We start from the raw sequence: 20,253 nt of genomic DNA, 5'->3' as shown, positions 1-20,253 counted from the left end.
ATGGCATATTTTCAATATTTAACACAAAGACCCACACACTATTTTCAATTAATATTTTACGCCACAAAATATAATATGGTAACGTGTAATAGGTAATACGGTTATACATTGTTACACATTTGAACTTGTTTGATATTAAAATCAACAATTCGGTATTTGAATTCGATTGAAAGGTGACAAAAAACTAATATGTGCAAGTTGTACAATGTTAGGTGCGTCCTATAAATAGCACCCAAAAGAATAAAACTTGTAGTCTGGTGTATTTTATGGTAAAATTGTTCATGAACCATGATCTGCATGATTTCTACTGAATAGTTTAGTTAGAGTATACTCTTTGAAAAATTTGTGAAAATAAACAAATGTTTAGATTTTTTTTTAATTAATTAGGTACAATATCCAAGATCAAAGGAGTAACGTACTATACAAAATGTTACATATAATATATGTACATGATACATATATTATGTTTCACACTCTGTAAATGCATATTATGTATATATTTCAAAATATATTCAGAGTACATATAAAAATATATAGTTTAAGTAATACATAAAATAGCCAAAACACTTCTACGAAAATTTTACAATCACACTTGCAAAAAGTCAAGCATATCTAGTAGGTATAAAAAAAAAAAATCTACAACTACTTAATTTCTAGAGCCTTCCCGATTTTTCTGGGAGGTTAAATTATAGATATATATACAAAACTGTTATAATACGTTTACAGGTGGACACACAGTTGTAACACACACGTTTGTTAATCTGGGAACACAGTAGTATAGCGGCGTATGACGAGCTCCGTATGAATATAAATTTATTATAATTTTTTTATGTAATTTTTTGTTGTGAAAAGTTTGCTGAGTGTCGTCAGTACGAAATGACTTATATGTTGTAATGTATTTGAAAACATTCTGCTAAAAATGAAAGGCTTAACTGATGCGTTTGATAAGAAAATTGTAGCTATATGTCCATTTTACTAGTTTTGACTATTTTATGTTTTTTAACTCCTATCCTCGTTAAAATTATTAACTTTTATCCAAAGTACGTTTATCAATATATAAAAATGTAATGTAATATTTTATGTACGTGGAAAATCTCTCACTATATTATTATACAAAAACAAAACATAATAAAACGGATACATTAGTAATTATTTAACCACAAAAAATACTATAACATTGAACATATTACAAATGAAAATTTTATCAGAAAAGTTATGCCTAGTTCAAATAAAAAGATATCAAAGGAAGAATTTAATAAAAGATGTCGTCAATTTATATTGTATATAGGTGTTTAAGGCTCGCATCATACGCACCGTGCAGTTGAAGCACTGACTGTGGTAGTTATTGTTGAGCGCCTCCACCCACCTGTCGCCCGCCTCCACCGGGAAGCCGCACGCGAAACACTTCGTTGTAAACAACTCGTTCCAATCTGAAAACAATTACAAAACACCAATTCTTAATTAATATATGTTTTGAAAAAATTTTTTAACTAATATATTACTATAGTTATGACTATAGGATTTGATTATTGAATTTCTTCTGGAGAATACGCACCCGCTTCACAGTAAGGCAAGCCATCTTCTAAAAAGAATGGGTTGTTTCCGAATAACTTGCCACAATAAACGCAACTAAAACATTCTGGATGGAAATGTTTGCCGATAGCGTTTAGACAATCCTGAAATTAAAAGTCAGATTATAATTTTTAAGCGAGAACGACCATTTAATAATTTTACTTATAAATTTATTTAATATTAGCTAGCTAGCAAGTTTGGTTATGATGATTTCAAATTAAATCACTCTCTAATATTTAAATAATATATAATAAACGTCTTTTAAGAAAAAAAATGTTAGCCATTATAATATTTACCCCCTTAATCTTGGCATGGCACTTGTTGCAAGCAGGCGCGATATATTGTTCGAAACAGTATTCACAGTAGAGTTGGCCATTCTCTTCCACGAAACCAATGTCCTGTAGTTGGCGTCGGCAAGTAGCATTAACGCAAACAAAATGTTCTGGACACCAAATGCGACCCAATGCGGTGATAAACGGACCCCTGTTTTGAAATATAAATTTTGTTATATGTCTGTCTTATATATAACTTGTAATGTTTGGTTTGTTCAACTTATTGATATATTGTTATCTATTTCAGACTTAGTAAAATGTTAAAAGGCTTCTTAATTATCTCTTAATTGAAATATACAGATTTTGTTATGAAAACACTACAAATAATTTAAAACAACACTCGTGCAAAAAACATTCCAAATTCTTTATGGGCACTTACATTTAATTTATTTGTTGAAATACTGATGCATCTTTACCTGGTTATAGCTTTGTCGCATTTATGACAAATGGGGTACTGTCCTTCGGAGACATCGACTGAAGTCATTGTACTTAGGGGGCGCGCTATAATGTGAGAGTCTCTTCTACCATCATCGTTACGAATATTTTTCTTATCTCTGCGTCTAACCACAACTTCTGAATTTTCTTTATCTTCATGGTAGTCAATACAATGAGCACCAATCGTGGCATCTGTTCCATTTTCGATGTCTTTCTTGCTATTTATTTTTATATCACCATTTGTTTGGGCTGATTTATAAGTATACTTGGTATTGTCGTGCAAGTTATTTGGTAGTCTTTTTAATATGTCATCTTGATGAGATTTTACGTTCTCACTGCTTCCCGCAAAGTCAATATTGTCGATTTCTTTATCCTTTCGTACATAATCTTTTCTAGAAAAACTGTTGTTGATACTCTCAGTATATTTAGAACTATTTTCTGAATATGTAGAATCATTAAGTGCATCAGATCTTTCAAAAAGTTTTCTCTTGTTTAATGTATTCGAATAATTAAGAACTTCAGGATTATTTTCTTCTTGGTACCCTGTTTTTTTCTTTAAGCCATTAGCGTAATTGGTACACTCTGATTTGTCAATATGAAACTCTTCAGAATTTGAATATGATATACCGTTCAATGGCTTTTCGACAGTCATCAACAGATTATCATTAGTATTATGATTATTGCTTCTTGGAACAAAATCTAAATTCTTTGTGGCAATACTATTTAAAATATTTGTTATAGGAGTACTGTGAGCTTGAAATGTAGGGACTGGTGTGGTGGGGAGAGGTGGAGGTTCGGGCGCGTGTCCATTTTTTAACTTTGAATTTATTTCTTGGTTAGTGAGAAAAAAACTTCCACTAGATGTACTTGGAATGTTGTTTTCTGAAGACTTCAATGTTTTGTCTACATTTTTATGAACGGGTCGTTTTAATGTATTTTCACGGCTGCTTTCACCAGAAGGTATGTTGTCAGCATTAAGAGGATGTTTGGTTACAATAGTATCCTGAATTTTATCAGCCATAGATTGTATATGATCAGCAGGTTTTATTTTTCTTTGAATTCCTATTTCATATCCATTTAATGCCATTTTTGCCATTTTTCTTATAAGACGTTCTTCTGCAGGACTCTTGAATTCCGTTCTATTTTGATTGTTTATAGATTGTGTTGCATCATTAGCTGTTAGAAAAGTAAAAACAATTAGTAATAAGCACACTCACAAATACTTTTAGTAGTTATGTTAATATAAGTACAAAAAAGTAAAAAAAAATATTATAACAACGACGCTTAATTCTAAACATAACATTTCTGCAACAACGACATGCGTCACGCAAAACAACATCCAAAACTCCTATTTTAATATTACATCACCTAATTTGGCCATTGCAGCAGCCACAAAGGGGGATTCGTGACCCTGGAAGGGCTGCTTTGTTTAAGACCCCGCGGCCCCGTTTTGGAGCCGACGACACGCCGAAGGCTTTGCCACGAGCGGAAACTCCTACGCCAGAACCTGTCGACGGGGTAGGATCACACACTGGACCTTTGTTAGCACCAGATACAAAAGGAATCGGTTGATAAATTTCAGATTGTTTGCTAGCGGCAGCGAAATTCTCATTAGTAGTATTAAAAGTGAAGTTCTGTTGGGACGGTGTTGTTTCCATTATGGGAGGAGGGTATACCTGTATTAAGTCGTTAGTTTTTTGAATATTAGATTGTATTTGCGGACGTGAACCAGAAGATTGTGAACCGCCATGATGTATTTCTATAACTTTAGCGGATTGTGCTCTTTCGAACTCTTCAAATGTTTTTTTAGTCGTTTGGATTGTAGTATTACCATGCTCTGAAATATTTTGAGATTCCATTTGCCTCTGATTATAATTTTGATTTACCATAGAGTCTTCTTTAATTTTCATATCACCCTTATTATAACTTTCAGAATGATATTCTACATTTGATTGCATTTCTTGTCTAGTAAGTGGTTGATCTTGTAACCACTTCGTGACATTACTTCCTTGATTTCCATACAGAATTGATTCTTGATCTTTTTTTATTGAGTTATCTTGTGAAGATACATATGTTGATGTATTTTCTTTTATTCGAGGAGCCTGTGCCTTTAAGGGACTCGACGGTGGCCCTGGTGCTGGAGATCGCGGTCTGGGCTTTGGAGATATCGTCTGAATATTCTCAGTCCCGTGGGGTTTGTACATACGGCCTTCGGGGGCAGTATGTTCCACAGTTACTAAATTCATTTGATAACGTGGTATTATCGGCGCAGGTTTATTTATCATGCTAGGAGTAGTTGGACGACTGAATACTGGTGAGTTAGTCGAAATAGTTTCGTCTAAAACTGATTGAAATGGCATAGATGAGTCTTTGCTTTTTATTTTAATAGCCGATGCTTGTATAGGACATACTCCTTGAGATTCATGTTGATTTGATATTAAAGTATCAGAATGGCATTCCATGTTTCGCTCGATATTTGTCGCAATATTTTGTGGAACAGGCGGAGCACTATACAATTCGGGCGTTTGACCCCTATGTGATGCCAAATGTTCCAAATTTTGTTGATAAGGTGGAATAGTTTCGGGTTTATGTAGTCCTGTATTTAACAATCCTGTTTTTGAACCCATTTCCGAGCTATGAGCAGATTTAGTCGGCGAGAAGCTCAAAGATGAGATTGTCGTTGTATTGTGAAATAATTTTGACTCATTTTGATTTTGAATATTTTCAGTTACCAATGAGAATTCCTGAGGTTGAGGTGGTGGAAAAACTTGTTTTTTTACAGGTTTAAAAGCAGATTCTGTAGGGCCAGTTTGTAATGTACAAGTGGTCTGAAAGGAGGGTTGGGCTAAAATATTTTGCTCTGGTTGACTAGGAACTGTAATATTTTGCTCTGATTGACTAGTAACTGTAGCAATGTTACTTTGTTTTACAGCAGTAATAGGAGTAATAATATCAAAATTTTCTTGATCATTTTGATTACTACCTGTAGATATAAATTGAGGGATATTAAATGACAATGGACTATATGGTCTATCTGGAGCGATTGTAAGGGCATCTAGTAACGATAACCTGTTTATGCCAGTTGAAGATTTTACTGCATCAGCAGGTCTATTTATATTCGCTGGCTTATTATCAAATGATTTAGATTGGATATTCTTTTTATGGGATGCGTTTTTAGATTTAACGGACTCAAATTTTCCTGGTGTAAATGTTTTGGTTTTAGTATTATTTTGATCAAACGCAGTAGACTTTTTTGATGATTCATCCTTAACTGTGTTTTCTATTTTATTTGATGTCGATTTGTTCTCAGGATAAAATACCATAGCTGTATTCTTTGATTGTATATCTTGCGAATTTGTGCCATTCGTGTCTCTGCCAAATTCACTTTTTGTGCTAAAAGCTTGCTTATCTTGCATGCTAAAAATATTAGCTGTAGTTTTTTTATTCATTTCTGAATTCATTTGATCAGACGCCTTATGTGTTTGGAACATGGAATAGCTTTGACTTTCAGATGTTGCTTGTTGTGAAAAAGATTGAACAGTACAACTAGACATCTCTTGCATCATTTGTGATTTCTGACTTTGTACTAAAGATTCTGTTATGGATGTGGCTTGCGATGTGGACATTGCAATATTAGAAGAAAACTCGGTTGATTGAGTTGACAGCACATTTTCGACTGGAGGTTTCATTATATTTTTAGGATTGAAATCGGTAGTTACTGACATCATTATTGGTTCTTGAGCCATGGAAGTTGAATCGCTGTAATGTATATTTTTAATAGTATTTGTATTTAATTCGTTTTGGGGTTCATCTTCTGGGGGATTCGGTGGGGGCCATACAATGCTTTTAACGTTTTTAGCTGTTAGATAATTGTTAATGATAAATGGTAGTGAATGGAAGGAGGGAAAAAATAGACGAAAGTAGATTAGAGCTCTCAAAAAACTGACTAATATTTGATAGAAAAGCAAATTTTAAATATGTTTTCAATAAAGCGAAAAAAAAATTGTTCTTGAAAATTTTTATAACCCAAAATAAAATATAACTTTAGAAAGTGCTAGGACGATGTTATATTTTTAAAATAACAGCTTCATTAGCGCATACATGTTACAATGATATTTACAGACGCAAATAGCTATAAAAAGCTAAGACAAAAATTATTGATCTCCATATCTTAATTACCTTTAAAAATAGGACCTGGGACCTCTGTCAAAATAAAGAACAGTGTTGCATAAATTTGGACAATATGAAAGGCGATAAAAATACTAGTTTAACCTTCAAACACTTTTATATTTAAAAGATTATAAGATGGCTTAAGCAACACTGAATAACCATATACTGCTTCATATTTTAATAAAAGCGACATGGATGTGTTTCAAAATATTTTAAGGGAAATATCTGTACCACATTGGTGGCCTACGTTGTCACAGTGCGACATTTGGATCTTGACTATGTAGACTGTCACTATGAATTTACTTATAACTAGAGAAAATAAATATTGGAAATCGAATTGGTTAAAAGTGAAATAACCTTACCAAATATTATCTTCCGACACTGTTTTCACAACTGCCGCTGAAATCTAACTAAAGTAATTTGGCTTAATGCGCCAAGTGAAGCAACAAAAGAGTGTTCTGGCAAGGATTATGTCACCGTATATATACGCCTATAGAAAGTACATTGTCGAAGTGATTGATTCTTTGCCAAAGATCTATATATAGATTTCGTAGTCAAATGTGTGCCAAATAACTTCGAATAATAATACCCGACTAAATTAAGAATTAAAAGTAATTTTCATTGTGGTAAGGAAAATGATAACGAGATGTAATGATGTTGGGCTGGTCTTTGCCGTTGTATTATGTAATATCGACATAATGAAACATTTGTAGAATTAAAGCACCGTAGAAACATTAGATACAATGGATAATTGTAATATTGTAATTTATAATATTATTACATATTTATAAAAATAACAGTAAGATTTCCTTAGTTACATAATATCTCCTTTCTATATTAGGTACCTTATATAAAAGCACTAAATAATTAATAAATAAATAATAATATAAAAGTATATTTGTAAGATATATAAAATGTTTAATACATTGGTGATGGCACCATAGACGTTAAATGAGACTGACTGTCCAAAAGTGGCCTTTCGTTTATATAAAAATGTGGTTATGTTTTTTTTGTTACTTATGGATATAATTAAAAGCTACAGATATGAGGTTTTATATCTGTAGCTTTTATTTTTATCTATAAGTAAGAATGATTTGATGCATTTCCAATTTCGATTTCAAAGATTAATTTTTGTCTTCACTCAGGAGTCAAAACCGTTGCCAATCGTATAAATAAGGCAAAATAATCATTGATCCAATTTAACAGCTGATTTTTATCACCTCTTTGTTTTAAGTTTTCACACACTACTTTTTCCATTTTTATTGCACTAAATACGTACACGTATAAATAATATAATAGCTGCATTGAGTCCCGTCACTCATAACAAAATGTTTCGAAAATGAGGCGGAAGTGTGGAACAAAGTGTCCTTACACTAGGTTCTCCGTTATATCTTATTTTATCCTGTTTATATTCGGCGTACAGCGAGAAGCTAAAAAAGTTCGGTTCTTATATTTATTATAACTCTTTCTTTATCCAATCAAATTAAAATTGCTATATTTTAGAAAGCTTTTCAGCTAGCCGACCATACTCTTAGCGACACTTATGATTTATATATATCAACAATAAATATTAGGCCACGTTTAAACTGGCAGTCTTAGATTTTAGCCTAGTCCTGAGAGTCGGCGCATCAAAACAAATGTCAACCTGTCGAAACAAGAACATTTCATTAGCAGTGATGGAAAAATATGTGTATGTAAACTTACGCGACGTGCCGTTTCTCAGGACTTTTTTAAATACCATACAATTTTAGCGTTATATAGCGAAAGTAACTCTCTTACTCGGTGCAAAGGCGGGCGCAGGCGCAGGGGCGGGCGCGGGCGCCGCCAGGGGCCGCGCGGGCGACAGCGGCGCCGAGCGCGGCGACAGCGACGCCGGCGAGTACGCAGACCCGATAGACGACCCGAAGGGCTTCGGACCCGATAAGTTACTAGATGGCTGTGGAATTCGTGGATGCTTAGGGTTGGAAAGGCGATTATTCTATCGAACTTCTTTCGGGGAATTGATTATATTTGAATTATTCTTATTTCTACGCTCTGAAGACAACGTTGAGGTTGACCACCGAACACGTCATGTCTTGAATGAAGGGATAAACAGAGGTAAAAGTGTTTTTACTCTAGATCTATTTTATGGAATAAAGATATTTTTTATGGAATAAAGATATTTTGATATTTCTCTGTATACCATATACTATGCGGCTAAAAGTAGAGTAAAGGGATAACGGCATAGAGTAAAGGGAAAGGCCTACACTTATTTCCTAATGAATACAAAGTGCGCACAGAAATTACCTATAAGTATAAATTAAAATATATTGGTTTGGTTATACATAACTGAGCTATATTATACTTAAACACATGTCTATGAACAATTAGTTTTCACATAGATTTCAATAACATAAATAAACTGGAGATTATGCATCCTTTCTTTTTATATTGTACCAACATATTTGTATAAAATATAGATATACAATCAAGCAATATTTTCTAAAGTAAAGTACTTACGCTAAACATGGATGATGAGCCATTTGTGTAATTGTTGGTTGCCAGAGGCGGCAGAGGTGTTGAGTAAGCGTTGGACGGAATCCTGCTGCCGCTATATATGAAAACATTCATTAGTAGGTATATTCAGGTTCACGCTGTATCCCGCACGCAGCTGGATAGGCATTTTTCCGTTCCGTTCCGGTCGGCTTAGTATAAAGATGTGTGAATATAAAACAGTGAAACAACTCAGTCGAGAGAAATAGAGACCATCGTAGCGCTGTGGTCTCGTATATGATTTTAGGTGTGACCGCACTTGTGGGGGAATGATTGTAAATTAATTATTTTAATACATATTTTCATCTTCATGCTATATAGACAAAACGCAGTGTTGAATTTCACAACGCAACACTATGTCTCGAAATCGAAGTCGGAGACAACAGAGCGTCCAAACACAAGATTGTCTCTGCTGATCTGGCTATTCCAAAGAATAAATGACCGTTATTGATCAGTACTTACGGCGGCACAGTGACCGGCTCGAGGTTGGCGGCGGGCGGGTTCTGCCTCGCCACCAGCTTCGCGTGGATGTCGCAGTACAGCTTGCCGTTCAAATTGTAATACCCTTGGTTCTTCAGCGCGGAGCCGCAAGTTGCGCACTTAAAGCACTCCACATGAAGATTCTTGTCCTTGATTCTCACGAACACGCCACTGTACGGATGCACCATATTTTAATTGTTAGTGGTTGCAATTACATATACTGTTATCAACAGTAAATATTAAATAAGGATGTTGGAAGAATACTGTCCACTCAGGTAGTTTTGATTTTATGCGATTGTATGACGATTATAAAAAAAAGACTTATGACTAAGACTACGACAACAATTAAATGCATTCTTGTGTTTCCGAAATTTACATACATGCTTACCAAAATTTAATTCGTGCACCATTTGTGAAACGACAGTGTGCTATATGACGAGACATGCTGAGTGATATTATGAGTACATTTTAGCTTAATATTATCGCAGCGGCTTACTTCTACAAATCTTTTTGTTTTTATTAGTATATGATAGCGAAGGCGAAAGCGATGTGATTCGCCTCACCTGTTACGATACCATTCGATATGATTACAATATTTACAATGTTTCATGTATCTCAAAGTATACGTTGGCATCGTAACACGTACAATATTAACATCTACATTTGTACTACAATAATCTAATGCACAGAACGACACGGTCGCAAACGTCAGGCATTCAGTGTCGCGTCTTACACGATGAGGGCTTTACACTCGCAGCAATAGGGCGTGGCGGCGGGCAGCGGCAGGCTGGGGCGGTGCGCGCAGCCCGGCGCCAGGTGCGTGCGCGCGGGGAGCGCCGCCGCCCGGTGCGAGCGCGGCCTGCAGGGCACCCCCGCGCGCGCATAGTACTGAGACGGCGCTGCCGACCCCAACAACATTATTGTACACCATGCATACCCACATACTACTGTACAGGCAAGTTATAGTACCTAACTGCTAGAAGTCGTTGTGATATGAAAGATGGCTATCAAAATTACCAGCTTGGCAACGGTAACTCTTTTAACTATTTTTACACATATATGTAATTTTTGTGCTCGTTTTATAATATACCTACTTTGTCAAATATATAATTTGTTTATTACGAAACAAATTTGAAAACATAGATAATAACGCTAACCCAGGAACTTTTAAGGGTTCTTTTTGTAAAGACGTGTTAAATAAGAAGACGTTTGCGACCGCGTCGGGCGATATTCGTCCGACTTACGTAATGAGTCGTTCGCAGTCCTCGCAAATGTTTTGTCCGTGCGGGAGGCCCCCGGTGTTGAGGGGCGCGTCGGGGCGCGTGACCGGCGCCGCCACGTGGCGCAGCCCGCTCGCCGGCGTCACCGGGGCCACCGGCGTCGGCGCACCCGTCGATACTTCCGATACTTAGCAATTTCAACTCCATGTTAACAATTTAGAAACAGTATGGCCGAAATTGTTTAAAGTTGCTTCTTAAGATATGACATCATCGTTGAATGACAAAATATATCATAAAAAAATACGTTGATTATGAAACTGTTTTTTTTTTAAATTTTGAAATCGATAACTCTACAGACATAATATGGTCCGTATTCTTTTTTTCCATACCATGTTTATATTTTTCAAATTTTGAATATTTGCTCTAAACCTAAGGCTAATATCGATGCCTAAACTAGTTTAATTTTTTTACATGTCTTTATCTAAATCTAGTAATGTATTGTTATCTATTATTTTATATTTTCAGCGATATTATATAATACCTGGTTCTGGATCATTTTGCTCCTCTTGCAGAACTTTGAATACGGCACTCTTTTCTGCGTCATAACTCTTTTCGTTTTTCTTAAAGTTTACTCTGTTGTCAAAATATGATATAAAATTAATTTGAGTAATAATTATAGTTCTATTTGATAATTATAGTGTTTTTCTAAACTTACCCCAAGACACCTCCGGCAAGTACTTCGGTTTGCGCAGAAAGAGTTTCTGCAATCGTCTTATCACTGTACATGTTGACTGGCGTGTTGTATTGCTTGTTAACGATACTCTTTACGGAGTCATTGCCATTCATCTGTAATAATGAAATCCAAATAAAAAATATCAATATCTGTTATACCTATATAACTTTTATTTAACCGATAAAACACCAGTTCAAGATTTTATTGAAAACTCTCACTCACGCGAAATAAAGCGAGGATACATATCGAAAATAATTTAATATAATCATTCTTCTGAATAAGAATCGAACCTACTCCCACTGCGGCATGACGACCGCAAATACAAACATAGGTACAAACGTAAGTAGATACATAAAGTCATAATTATGACGAGCAAGTTAGGAAAAAATTAAACGGAACTATGTATTTTCAATTTTACTTATTTTACTATTTTTATATATTATCATATAATCTTTTAATATCTTAAATATTTTTTTTAGAAATTGAGGCTTTAAATTTTTACAACATGTATTGAAATGTAGACAAGACAAGAATCATTACAATAAGTACTTACATAACCAAAAGGTTTAGCCACGTTGTTGTGTCCAGATCCGAAAGCTCTTGTAGGTTGTGGTGTAGCCTTCAAGGAAGTATTAGTGACTGCTACTGGACTGGAGCCGAGGGGTCGCGAGCCCGGGCGAGGCAGGCTACCCGTGGAAGTGACGGACGGCTTCCACGTACCGCCGCCACTGAAACGACGGATATAAGAACATTTGTATATATATTATCCAGCTTTACCTCCAGCAATCTTAACTCACTTGAGTACTATTTCCGATTATTTTACAAAATTGGAAAAACTAAAAGTTGTTTATGTCTCGCATTATTATTATCGAAATAAGATTTATGTATAGTAAGCGGATTGTGATCTTGTGCAGATCACATGTCCCTTAAAGTATAGTGTCCCTAGGTCAAATTAAATGATGACTTCAAATGATGCAAAATAATACTGCTGCTATATTTGTTACACTAATTAAGTGGTTTTGATATCATTTTGAACTTTTCGTTAATAAATATATACAATAGTAAAAAAAAGTACAAAAGAAACAGTTACTTTTCCCAAGAATGAGGGGATGAAATCATTAATTCTCAAAAAGAAAAATAAACGGTGACGATAAACACGAGAACTGTTGCTTTACGGGGCTTCTATTGCGCAAATAGGCTGCATAATGAGCGCTACCACCTGGCTTCCATATAAGTATCAGTCAAGTGACGTAATTAACTTACATGCATCTTGAATGGTAATTTAATGAGTGACCGGAAACTAGGCGCCTCGAGCAAGGAATGCTGGACTTTAATGATTATTCTTTCTTTTTTGCATTCTCATGTAAGTAGGTAATTTCATTGCAAATTATTAAAACTTGTCGCTGTAACTAGTAACGTATAGTTTTTGCTGTATTGTACGGAGCACGTGCCAGTTTATTTATATACTATAGAAAAAGATACTCAAATTCAATAATTTACGAACAAATTTACTCAAAGATGGTAAGGAATTTATTACTTTGAGGCATCAAAAATTTAATATAAATTGTGTAAGTGTGTTTTGTATGGGTACTAAAATAAACTTAAATAAGTAAAACATTTACTAAATTAAAAAATAACAGAAATGCTGGATTTATTTAAGTAATATTGTCTGAATAATTATAAATTTGAAGCAATTTTAATTTCTCGGCGACTTAATAAAATAAAGAATTAGATTTTGTATGTAGGTACATAGCGTAGGCTGAAGGGAATTAGGAACATACCGTTGTACAGTAAGCTCGAGTGCGATGCCAGCAGCTCTGATGGCGTCTTGTGCTTCTTGGTGCCTGAGCGTGTACACGTCGGTGTTGTTCACGCGGATGAGTGCGTCGCCCGCCTGTAGGCCCGCGCGTTCCGCTGCGCTACCGCCATTAACCTGGAACAATTGGGAAATAATATTATTGTTACATAACGCTTAAATTTATGCTATATTTCCCGGGAACTGGTGGAGGCTGATCTGGTGGTTCTGGTCAATTATTCTTTGTGTGGATGATTGCCTATATTTCTGATACATTATAGTATTGTATTGATTTCGTCCAGAAGGTGGAGTGGAGGCCATGTTTTTGAGCTCTGACCTATTATGATTGATTTCTATTAGGTACTCGTGACCTATGTGCTACGACAACTCTTTTACTTGTGTTTGACGTTTAAGCACTATTTCATATCTATATTCCTTACTAGTTAATTAGAAAAAAGTATTGGTTAAATAGCAAGACTTAATAACTGTTCATTCACGTAAAAACTGCACATTTAGCTAATGACAATTTTTTAAAGTTTAGCTAAAACGTCCAGCAGGCAGGTACTTTTTAAACCAACTAAACGAATCCTCCTCCTCCACAAATGTCTACACTCCGCATAATTTTGCTATCCATTAAGAGATAAAAACAAAACATGCCTTAGATTCCTTGAAGGGTGACGACAAGAACAAGAACAATGTGAGCTTGTTCTCACACATTTTTTAATGTTAAATTTTACTTTATATAGATACACGCTATAAAGCATAGATATGCAAAAATTACAATAAATTTTTGACTTTTGAAGAATTGCCCTTTTTTATTGAGGTACACAAGTACGAAGTTAATAATATTGTTAGCGTAACTAGATATATTATATCTTTTTAAAAATATGATACATTACTATTCTAGGAGTAGGAGCTGATATAATACGACCAAAATATATGTTTTAAAACAATACTACGTATTTACGTATATTTATATTACCTAAGCTATTTGTCATTATATTGACATTATCAAGTACCTCCTCCGTAAATAAGTGCTGTATAATTTTAATTTCCTTTGAATTTTCCTCATCAACTCGCGTAGGTATATATGAACAAGTCTGGGTCTGCTTGTGCTGTCATCGCACTAATACATTACAAGAGTGTGAGACAGAGGGCTCGGAAGGAAGTGCTGACGTCATTGTGGGATCAGCACTGTCTGGACTTCATCGCATTCACGTAAGCGATAAAAACTTCTCTTTGTGTGCAATCGCCCGGCGGACGGCACATTTCAAATTATATATATGTGTATGTAGATAATGTATATTTAAGAATAAATAAATAATGTTCCTACGTTAACGACTTAAAATCGCTTTCGAAAAATATTTAATACTTATTTTCCAGTTTCACGCTGTGTCCCACATAGAGCAGAGACTAGAAGCACTATATGTTGAGTGGCTCAACGCCGCGCCTAGACTTACCAGATCGAAGAATTTTATTTCTTTTCTTTTATATTTATAAATAAGAATACATTCTAGATTTACTCAGATTGGAAATCGAACCCCCAATCTCAAACCTAATTTATTGTAAATAGAGCATTAAAATGTTGTTAAGCTCAATACAACTCTAAACGTTAACCACCATTCTTTGTAAATTCACTTACCGAGAACTGATTTTCGCTTTAATTTTGTGATTCATTTAAATTTCTCAAAAAATGCGCAATAAAAATATCTTCCACTCGCTCTACTTTCTCTTTAAACTTATAAGAAACATGTAATACACCTACAATATAACATGAAACGTAACGTTCTCAAGTACCTATCAGTGCTTATGATGAAACTAAAGTGCAAATGTACTTGTTCACGCTTATATCTCGCGTCCCTTACCCTTCCTATCAATATATCGAGGAATTCAACGTCTGTCGGCTGTAAAACTTGTAAAGTAGCCTTCATTTGGTTGCAAAGTCGTCGGCAATGACCTCTGAACGGCGCTGTCTATCCTCTACCAACGATCTGGATCTATATGGAAGTGCTTTAAAATTTTTAATATAAATTCTAGCAGCTTGTTTTTGTCCGATTTCCGTTGTGTTAAATAAAATCAAATCTCAATTAATATATTGTTAAAATATAAACGTCATCTACATTCAATGTCACATCTACGTTAGCAATTACTCTAACTCAAACTCAACGTGATTCTTAGATCTAATTATTTCCAAGTAGGTACTTGAAATATGAGTCATATTTCTTATTAGATATACTAATTGAAATAAAACCAAAAAGGCCAAGGATAAATTAATTAAATACTCTTACATATATTTTTCACTTTTGACTCGGAAAGATTAAATAATAATACGCGACTATCGATAGACATTCGACTTCTGTAATATTCTATGGCATTGCCCTTACCGTGGCGGCGCACGCGCATGCCATATACGGCAGCAGAAATACAAGAACGAGAGATTAATGCAGTTCCCCCGCCTGCGAGGTCATACCATATTATATTTTCTTTATTGTTTACTTCTTTGAAAGAACAACGTCTAGCGCAGTGTATGCAGCTGCGGACTTATTTTCTTTTCAAACTTGTTTCAATACATATTACATGGTGTACTGGTTGTATTTACTTAGGTAATATTTACTTTGTTATTATAATTTATTTATAAGTTTATATGTATTTTTATCTAATTATATAGTTTTCTTTAATTCCTGCTACATTGTCGAATCACTGATTTTTTGATTGCTAAATCAGATATCGTGGATTTCATCTGTATTCTGTATGAATGCATTATGAACCATTTACAACCACAGAAATATGTTTTTATTTCGGAGAGAAGAATTATAATAATATGTTCAATTTAAAATGGTTAACTTGTGTTTTAGTACTTACTAACTGAATAACAATGTACTGTAGTCATTACTTGTGGCGATAATGAAGATGTTAAAAGTAATATCAATAATTTTATTTTTTATCCGAATTCTATCAGGAAGGAGGAGCACAAAGTTTTGTGCAATTTGCAAGCAATATTTTAATTTACAGTTTATTCGGTTTATTTTATCTTCATGCTATATCCTGCACATAATAGGGTAGACAGAGGGAAGCTAGAAATCTTTTTACCCTTTAAACCCCGCGTTTACAGTCGCACACTCTTGTGACTGCTCAACGACTGGCCTCGCTTTTATATATTATTTTTTATGTTTCACAACAATTTTGTCCAATAATTTCTTTTGTTATTATTAACAAAGAAGAATGTGAAACAACAAGGAAGATACATTAATATTCAAGTACTTTTATGAGCACAGATACATTGCTTCGCAGGAACAGCGTAACAATTAACGGCCACGATTTGCACATAATAGAATTTCCGTATTACAAATGATTCTTAAGTCATCTCTTCTAGAGTTCATAATTTTTTTGCTTTTATTATTATTTTTATTTATATATTAAGACCAGGAAAACTGACCTTAAGTGATTGCCACTGCCCATGAATATTTGCAGCACCAGAGGAATCAATGCATTGCCGGCTTTCAAGGAATTTGTTGATCCGCCCCTTGGAAAGTCCAAGTATGGTAGTTTTGCGGGAATACGTCTGGTAGTGCTGGTTTCAAAATTTGCAAGTCCGTGGAAATAAAGTTTACGGAGTAGTTCAATTGACCTAGGTTCCCAGGTGGTGCGGGTGATACTGCTTTATTGATGACTGACTGAATGATTAGTGGAACACAGCCAAACACTTCCTCTTAATTTTCGATACAGTAATGTAGATACGCTGCTAGGTACAAAGATAATTAGAAAATACCAATGCCGATAATCCATAGAGCGTTGTCGCCGCACGGCGTTCTAATTTCAAAACAAATCCCTGCCTGTACGTGACTCAGATTGTGTCAGAAGTTCGAAACGACAAAACCCGACCAGTTACGCAACCACTCGCCAACGGCTGTCCAGCCAGTCCGGTAATAAGAGTGAATCTGGTCATATTGTTATATAAAGGATATGGTTCTGAGCTTTTAATGGCCGCTATAAAAAGCTTTAAAGTCCAAGAGAATACCAGAAGAATTTAAAATATAAACCTTTTAACGTCATCGTTTATATCTATTTATTATAGATAAGTTCTTTTTAAGTTTGCATAACTACATTTATTTTAGATCAAATTACTGTAATACATATGTTTTTACAAAGAATATATGTACGTACATATAAATGTAATAATTTTATTAGTTGTAACCATAATCTCTTTTAAAACAAACGTGAGTGAATTTCAGCTATTCGGCATATCATGTTGCTCTATATCTGTAGCTTAAATAGGCAATACTTTTATGTCAACACAAGGTACTTTGTTCGGCCATAAAAGGAAGCGAGGATCATAACATAACTATAACTAACAAATACACTATAATATTACAAAATATAACCTTCAAATATGGCATTGAAAAAAACATTACACTAGGTCCCCCCATTTTTTTTGTAATATCGTCTATTATCTATTAAAAATCTATTTTATCTTATAATAATTCCATCTATTTAGTGCTGTATTTCTGAATGTTGCACAATAATTTTATGGATCATTAGGTGTTCCAGAAACTGCGACAGGAAAGTGGTGAGAAAGCATACCCTGGAATGCAGCAAAAACCTGTCTCGATTACGTCACCCTCGATTCCATTTCCCTACTGATCTTGTGGCTAATACAAGATATACCTAATATGTAGTTCAAGATCGCCGTACATTTGTTATGGAGTATTAGATGTAATTTTACACTCTTTCAATTTATTTCTTTTGCTGTCCGATTTTATTTAAAAGCAGTGATGATCTAGTGTTCTTTGTGATACAAAATTTTTAGGATTTTAGCTTCTTGAAGCTAACTTTACGGTACTACGGTACTATAAGGTAACTTGTTACCTTATTAGTATACCTTACCTTACCTCATTTGTTTTTTTTTTTCTTAAATATTTATAATCCAAAAACGCGTACCACTCAATTAATGGTGACAACAATTTTGTATACAAAAACTTTTGATATACACTAATAAACTTACAAAACTTATTTAGCGAAGACGATAATCTTAGTAAACAGACTTAAGGAGTGACGTCAGAAACGAGAAAAAGGCTGCAATATCTCAAAGCATATTTTTTGCCAGCAGATTAAATCTTCAACTGACATCTGTACATACGTTTTGTAGACACCCACATGTATTATCCGCGTCATACACTGACGAGTTGCTATCCTATCTAATATAATTTTATAAACAAAGCAATTCGCTATGATTAGACACATCCATGCAGATCCGGGAATTAGGGGTTCAATGAACTGACAGTACTAATATAGCAGAGTATTTAATTAGTTTCAACTAATCGTCTGTAAATGTAAATATTTTAAACATGGTTAATAAATCAATTTTAAAATTATCGAGATACAAAATAATAATTATTATACATTTTAAATAATATAATTGATCTGTGTGCATATAAAAAAATAAATTACTATTAAACTAGCAAAAGTACCGTTGATCATTGCAAATCATCATCCATTAGGCTTGAATATTTGAACATACTTGACCGTCGTGTTTGATAAGTCTCGTGGGTTCAGTTGATTGATTTTAAGGTCAGATATATAATTTGTAAGTCCTTAATACAGTATTCGTAGTATATTAATAATAATTATTGATACATTTTAATAATAATTTCTGTTAACTGTAATAAACATAATTATATATTTAAAAAATATCTGTTTAAACAATTGTGTTGAATATTTGAACATACTTGACCGTCGTGTTTGATAAGTCTCGTGGGTTCAGTTGATTGATTTTAAGGTCAGATATATAATTTGTAAGTCCTTAATACAGTATTCGTAGTATATTAATAATAATTATTGATACATTTTAATAATAATTTCTGTTAACTGTAATAAACATAATTATATATTTAAAAAATATCTGTTTAAACAAAGTGCCTACCATAGCAGGGTATATATTTGGTTACTATCGATGCAATAACCCTCAAATAATAAGCAATAGATAAAAATGTAAATCGCGAGTTAATAACAATTAATAATCTTTATGTAAGCTCTTGTCACTTTTATAATGCTTTTAAAGTCATCTTAAACAGATTATGGTAATTTCTATTGACATCCTTAAAAAATATGCAAATACAACGATAGAGAGCGAATTGCGATAAAAAAATCAAAATTTATTATGTTTTCCTAATTCCTATGCTCACTGAACGTGGATAGTGGAGAGAATATTGTAAGAATTTGATAATACAAAAATATAAAAAATACACTACTTAAAGTGGGTAGAATATAATTTCTATCTTTTCGTCTGTAGATATAGGCTCTAGCAAGGCCAGCATTAACTATGCCAACTGGGTCGTTAGTAAATCTAATAAGAAAGATGAAGTATCACCTTGTACCGATGATAAAAGTGTCATCATTTCATGATTCTAACTAATTATCTTAGCCAAGACATGCTATTTCTCTTAAATACAATATTGGCTGGCAATAATAAATCTTCAATTGTTTTTATTATAATGCTAAGATAATACAGACAAAAGAACTCTTGAACAAAAAGATGGCGTCATTTAAAACATAAAGTGTTTCCAGATTTTACCTTAATGCTGTAAAGGTTATACCAAGACCACAAAGGTCACGGTTTCTACTTCCGCCGTAAACTCTACAAGAGTATCCACTTAGAGAAATGTTGGTGTGTATGTTTATAAACAAAGCATCATTCAATACATTAAGTAACAATGATTAGTTACGTAAATTACGCACGCGTAAAGCAGATAAGAAATATATAAAATTACTTTTATAGTAAATATGTTTCCGCCTTTGATAAAGGATTTTTTAAATAAAATTGAATACTGAAGTTAAAGTTAATTTTTAAAATGACCCTTGCGAGGCCTTAAAAGTTGAGGAGAGTTGAAACTACTTAAACGAGGCCATACAACCGTTAATGAGAGGTAAAAGCTCCTTCGGATAACTAATCACCCACTTGAAGACTCAAAAACTGATAAAACGTGA

At 33.9% G+C, this 20,253-nt stretch overlaps 1 protein-coding gene across 3 annotated transcripts in view; it reads right to left on the bottom strand.

Moving 5' to 3' along the window:
- Zasp52 (Z band alternatively spliced PDZ-motif protein 52) overlaps positions 1 to 20,253 on the bottom strand; it is a 35,062-nt gene that overhangs the window by 1,911 nt on the left and 12,898 nt on the right. Inside the window, exons 3-15 of one of the 3 annotated variants that reach the window (XM_085195624.1) lie at positions 13,256 to 13,407; positions 12,028 to 12,202; positions 11,457 to 11,587; positions 11,283 to 11,374; positions 10,255 to 10,420; positions 9,504 to 9,692; positions 9,009 to 9,099; positions 8,289 to 8,445; positions 6,519 to 6,542; positions 3,708 to 6,198; positions 1,869 to 2,055; positions 1,556 to 1,676; positions 1,315 to 1,430 (exon numbers count right to left, since the gene is read on the bottom strand). In XM_085195624.1, coding sequence (XP_085051750.1) covers positions 1,315 to 1,430; positions 1,556 to 1,676; positions 1,869 to 2,055; positions 3,708 to 6,198; positions 6,519 to 6,542; positions 8,289 to 8,445; positions 9,009 to 9,099; positions 9,504 to 9,692; positions 10,255 to 10,420; positions 11,283 to 11,374; positions 11,457 to 11,587; positions 12,028 to 12,202; positions 13,256 to 13,407 — 4,092 coding nt within the window. Of the gene's footprint in view, positions 1 to 1,314; positions 1,431 to 1,555; positions 1,677 to 1,868; positions 2,056 to 2,320; positions 3,516 to 3,707; positions 6,199 to 6,518; positions 6,543 to 8,288; positions 8,446 to 9,008; positions 9,100 to 9,503; positions 9,693 to 10,254; positions 10,421 to 10,765; positions 10,929 to 11,282; positions 11,375 to 11,456; positions 11,588 to 12,027; positions 12,203 to 13,255; positions 13,408 to 20,253 lie in introns of all 3 variants that reach the window. The other 2 variants (XM_085195625.1, XM_085195626.1) reach the window with 2 other exon arrangements.

Source organism: Heliconius melpomene, chromosome 13 (assembly GCF_056956725.1).
Source record: "Heliconius melpomene rosina isolate 202511_hmr_F chromosome 13, ASM5695672v1, whole genome shotgun sequence".
In the NCBI taxonomy this organism is placed as follows: Eukaryota; Metazoa; Arthropoda; class Insecta; order Lepidoptera; family Nymphalidae; genus Heliconius; species Heliconius melpomene.
The sequence above is the reverse complement of the archived record's forward strand: the minus strand, read 5'-3'. Positions and strand labels throughout refer to the sequence as shown.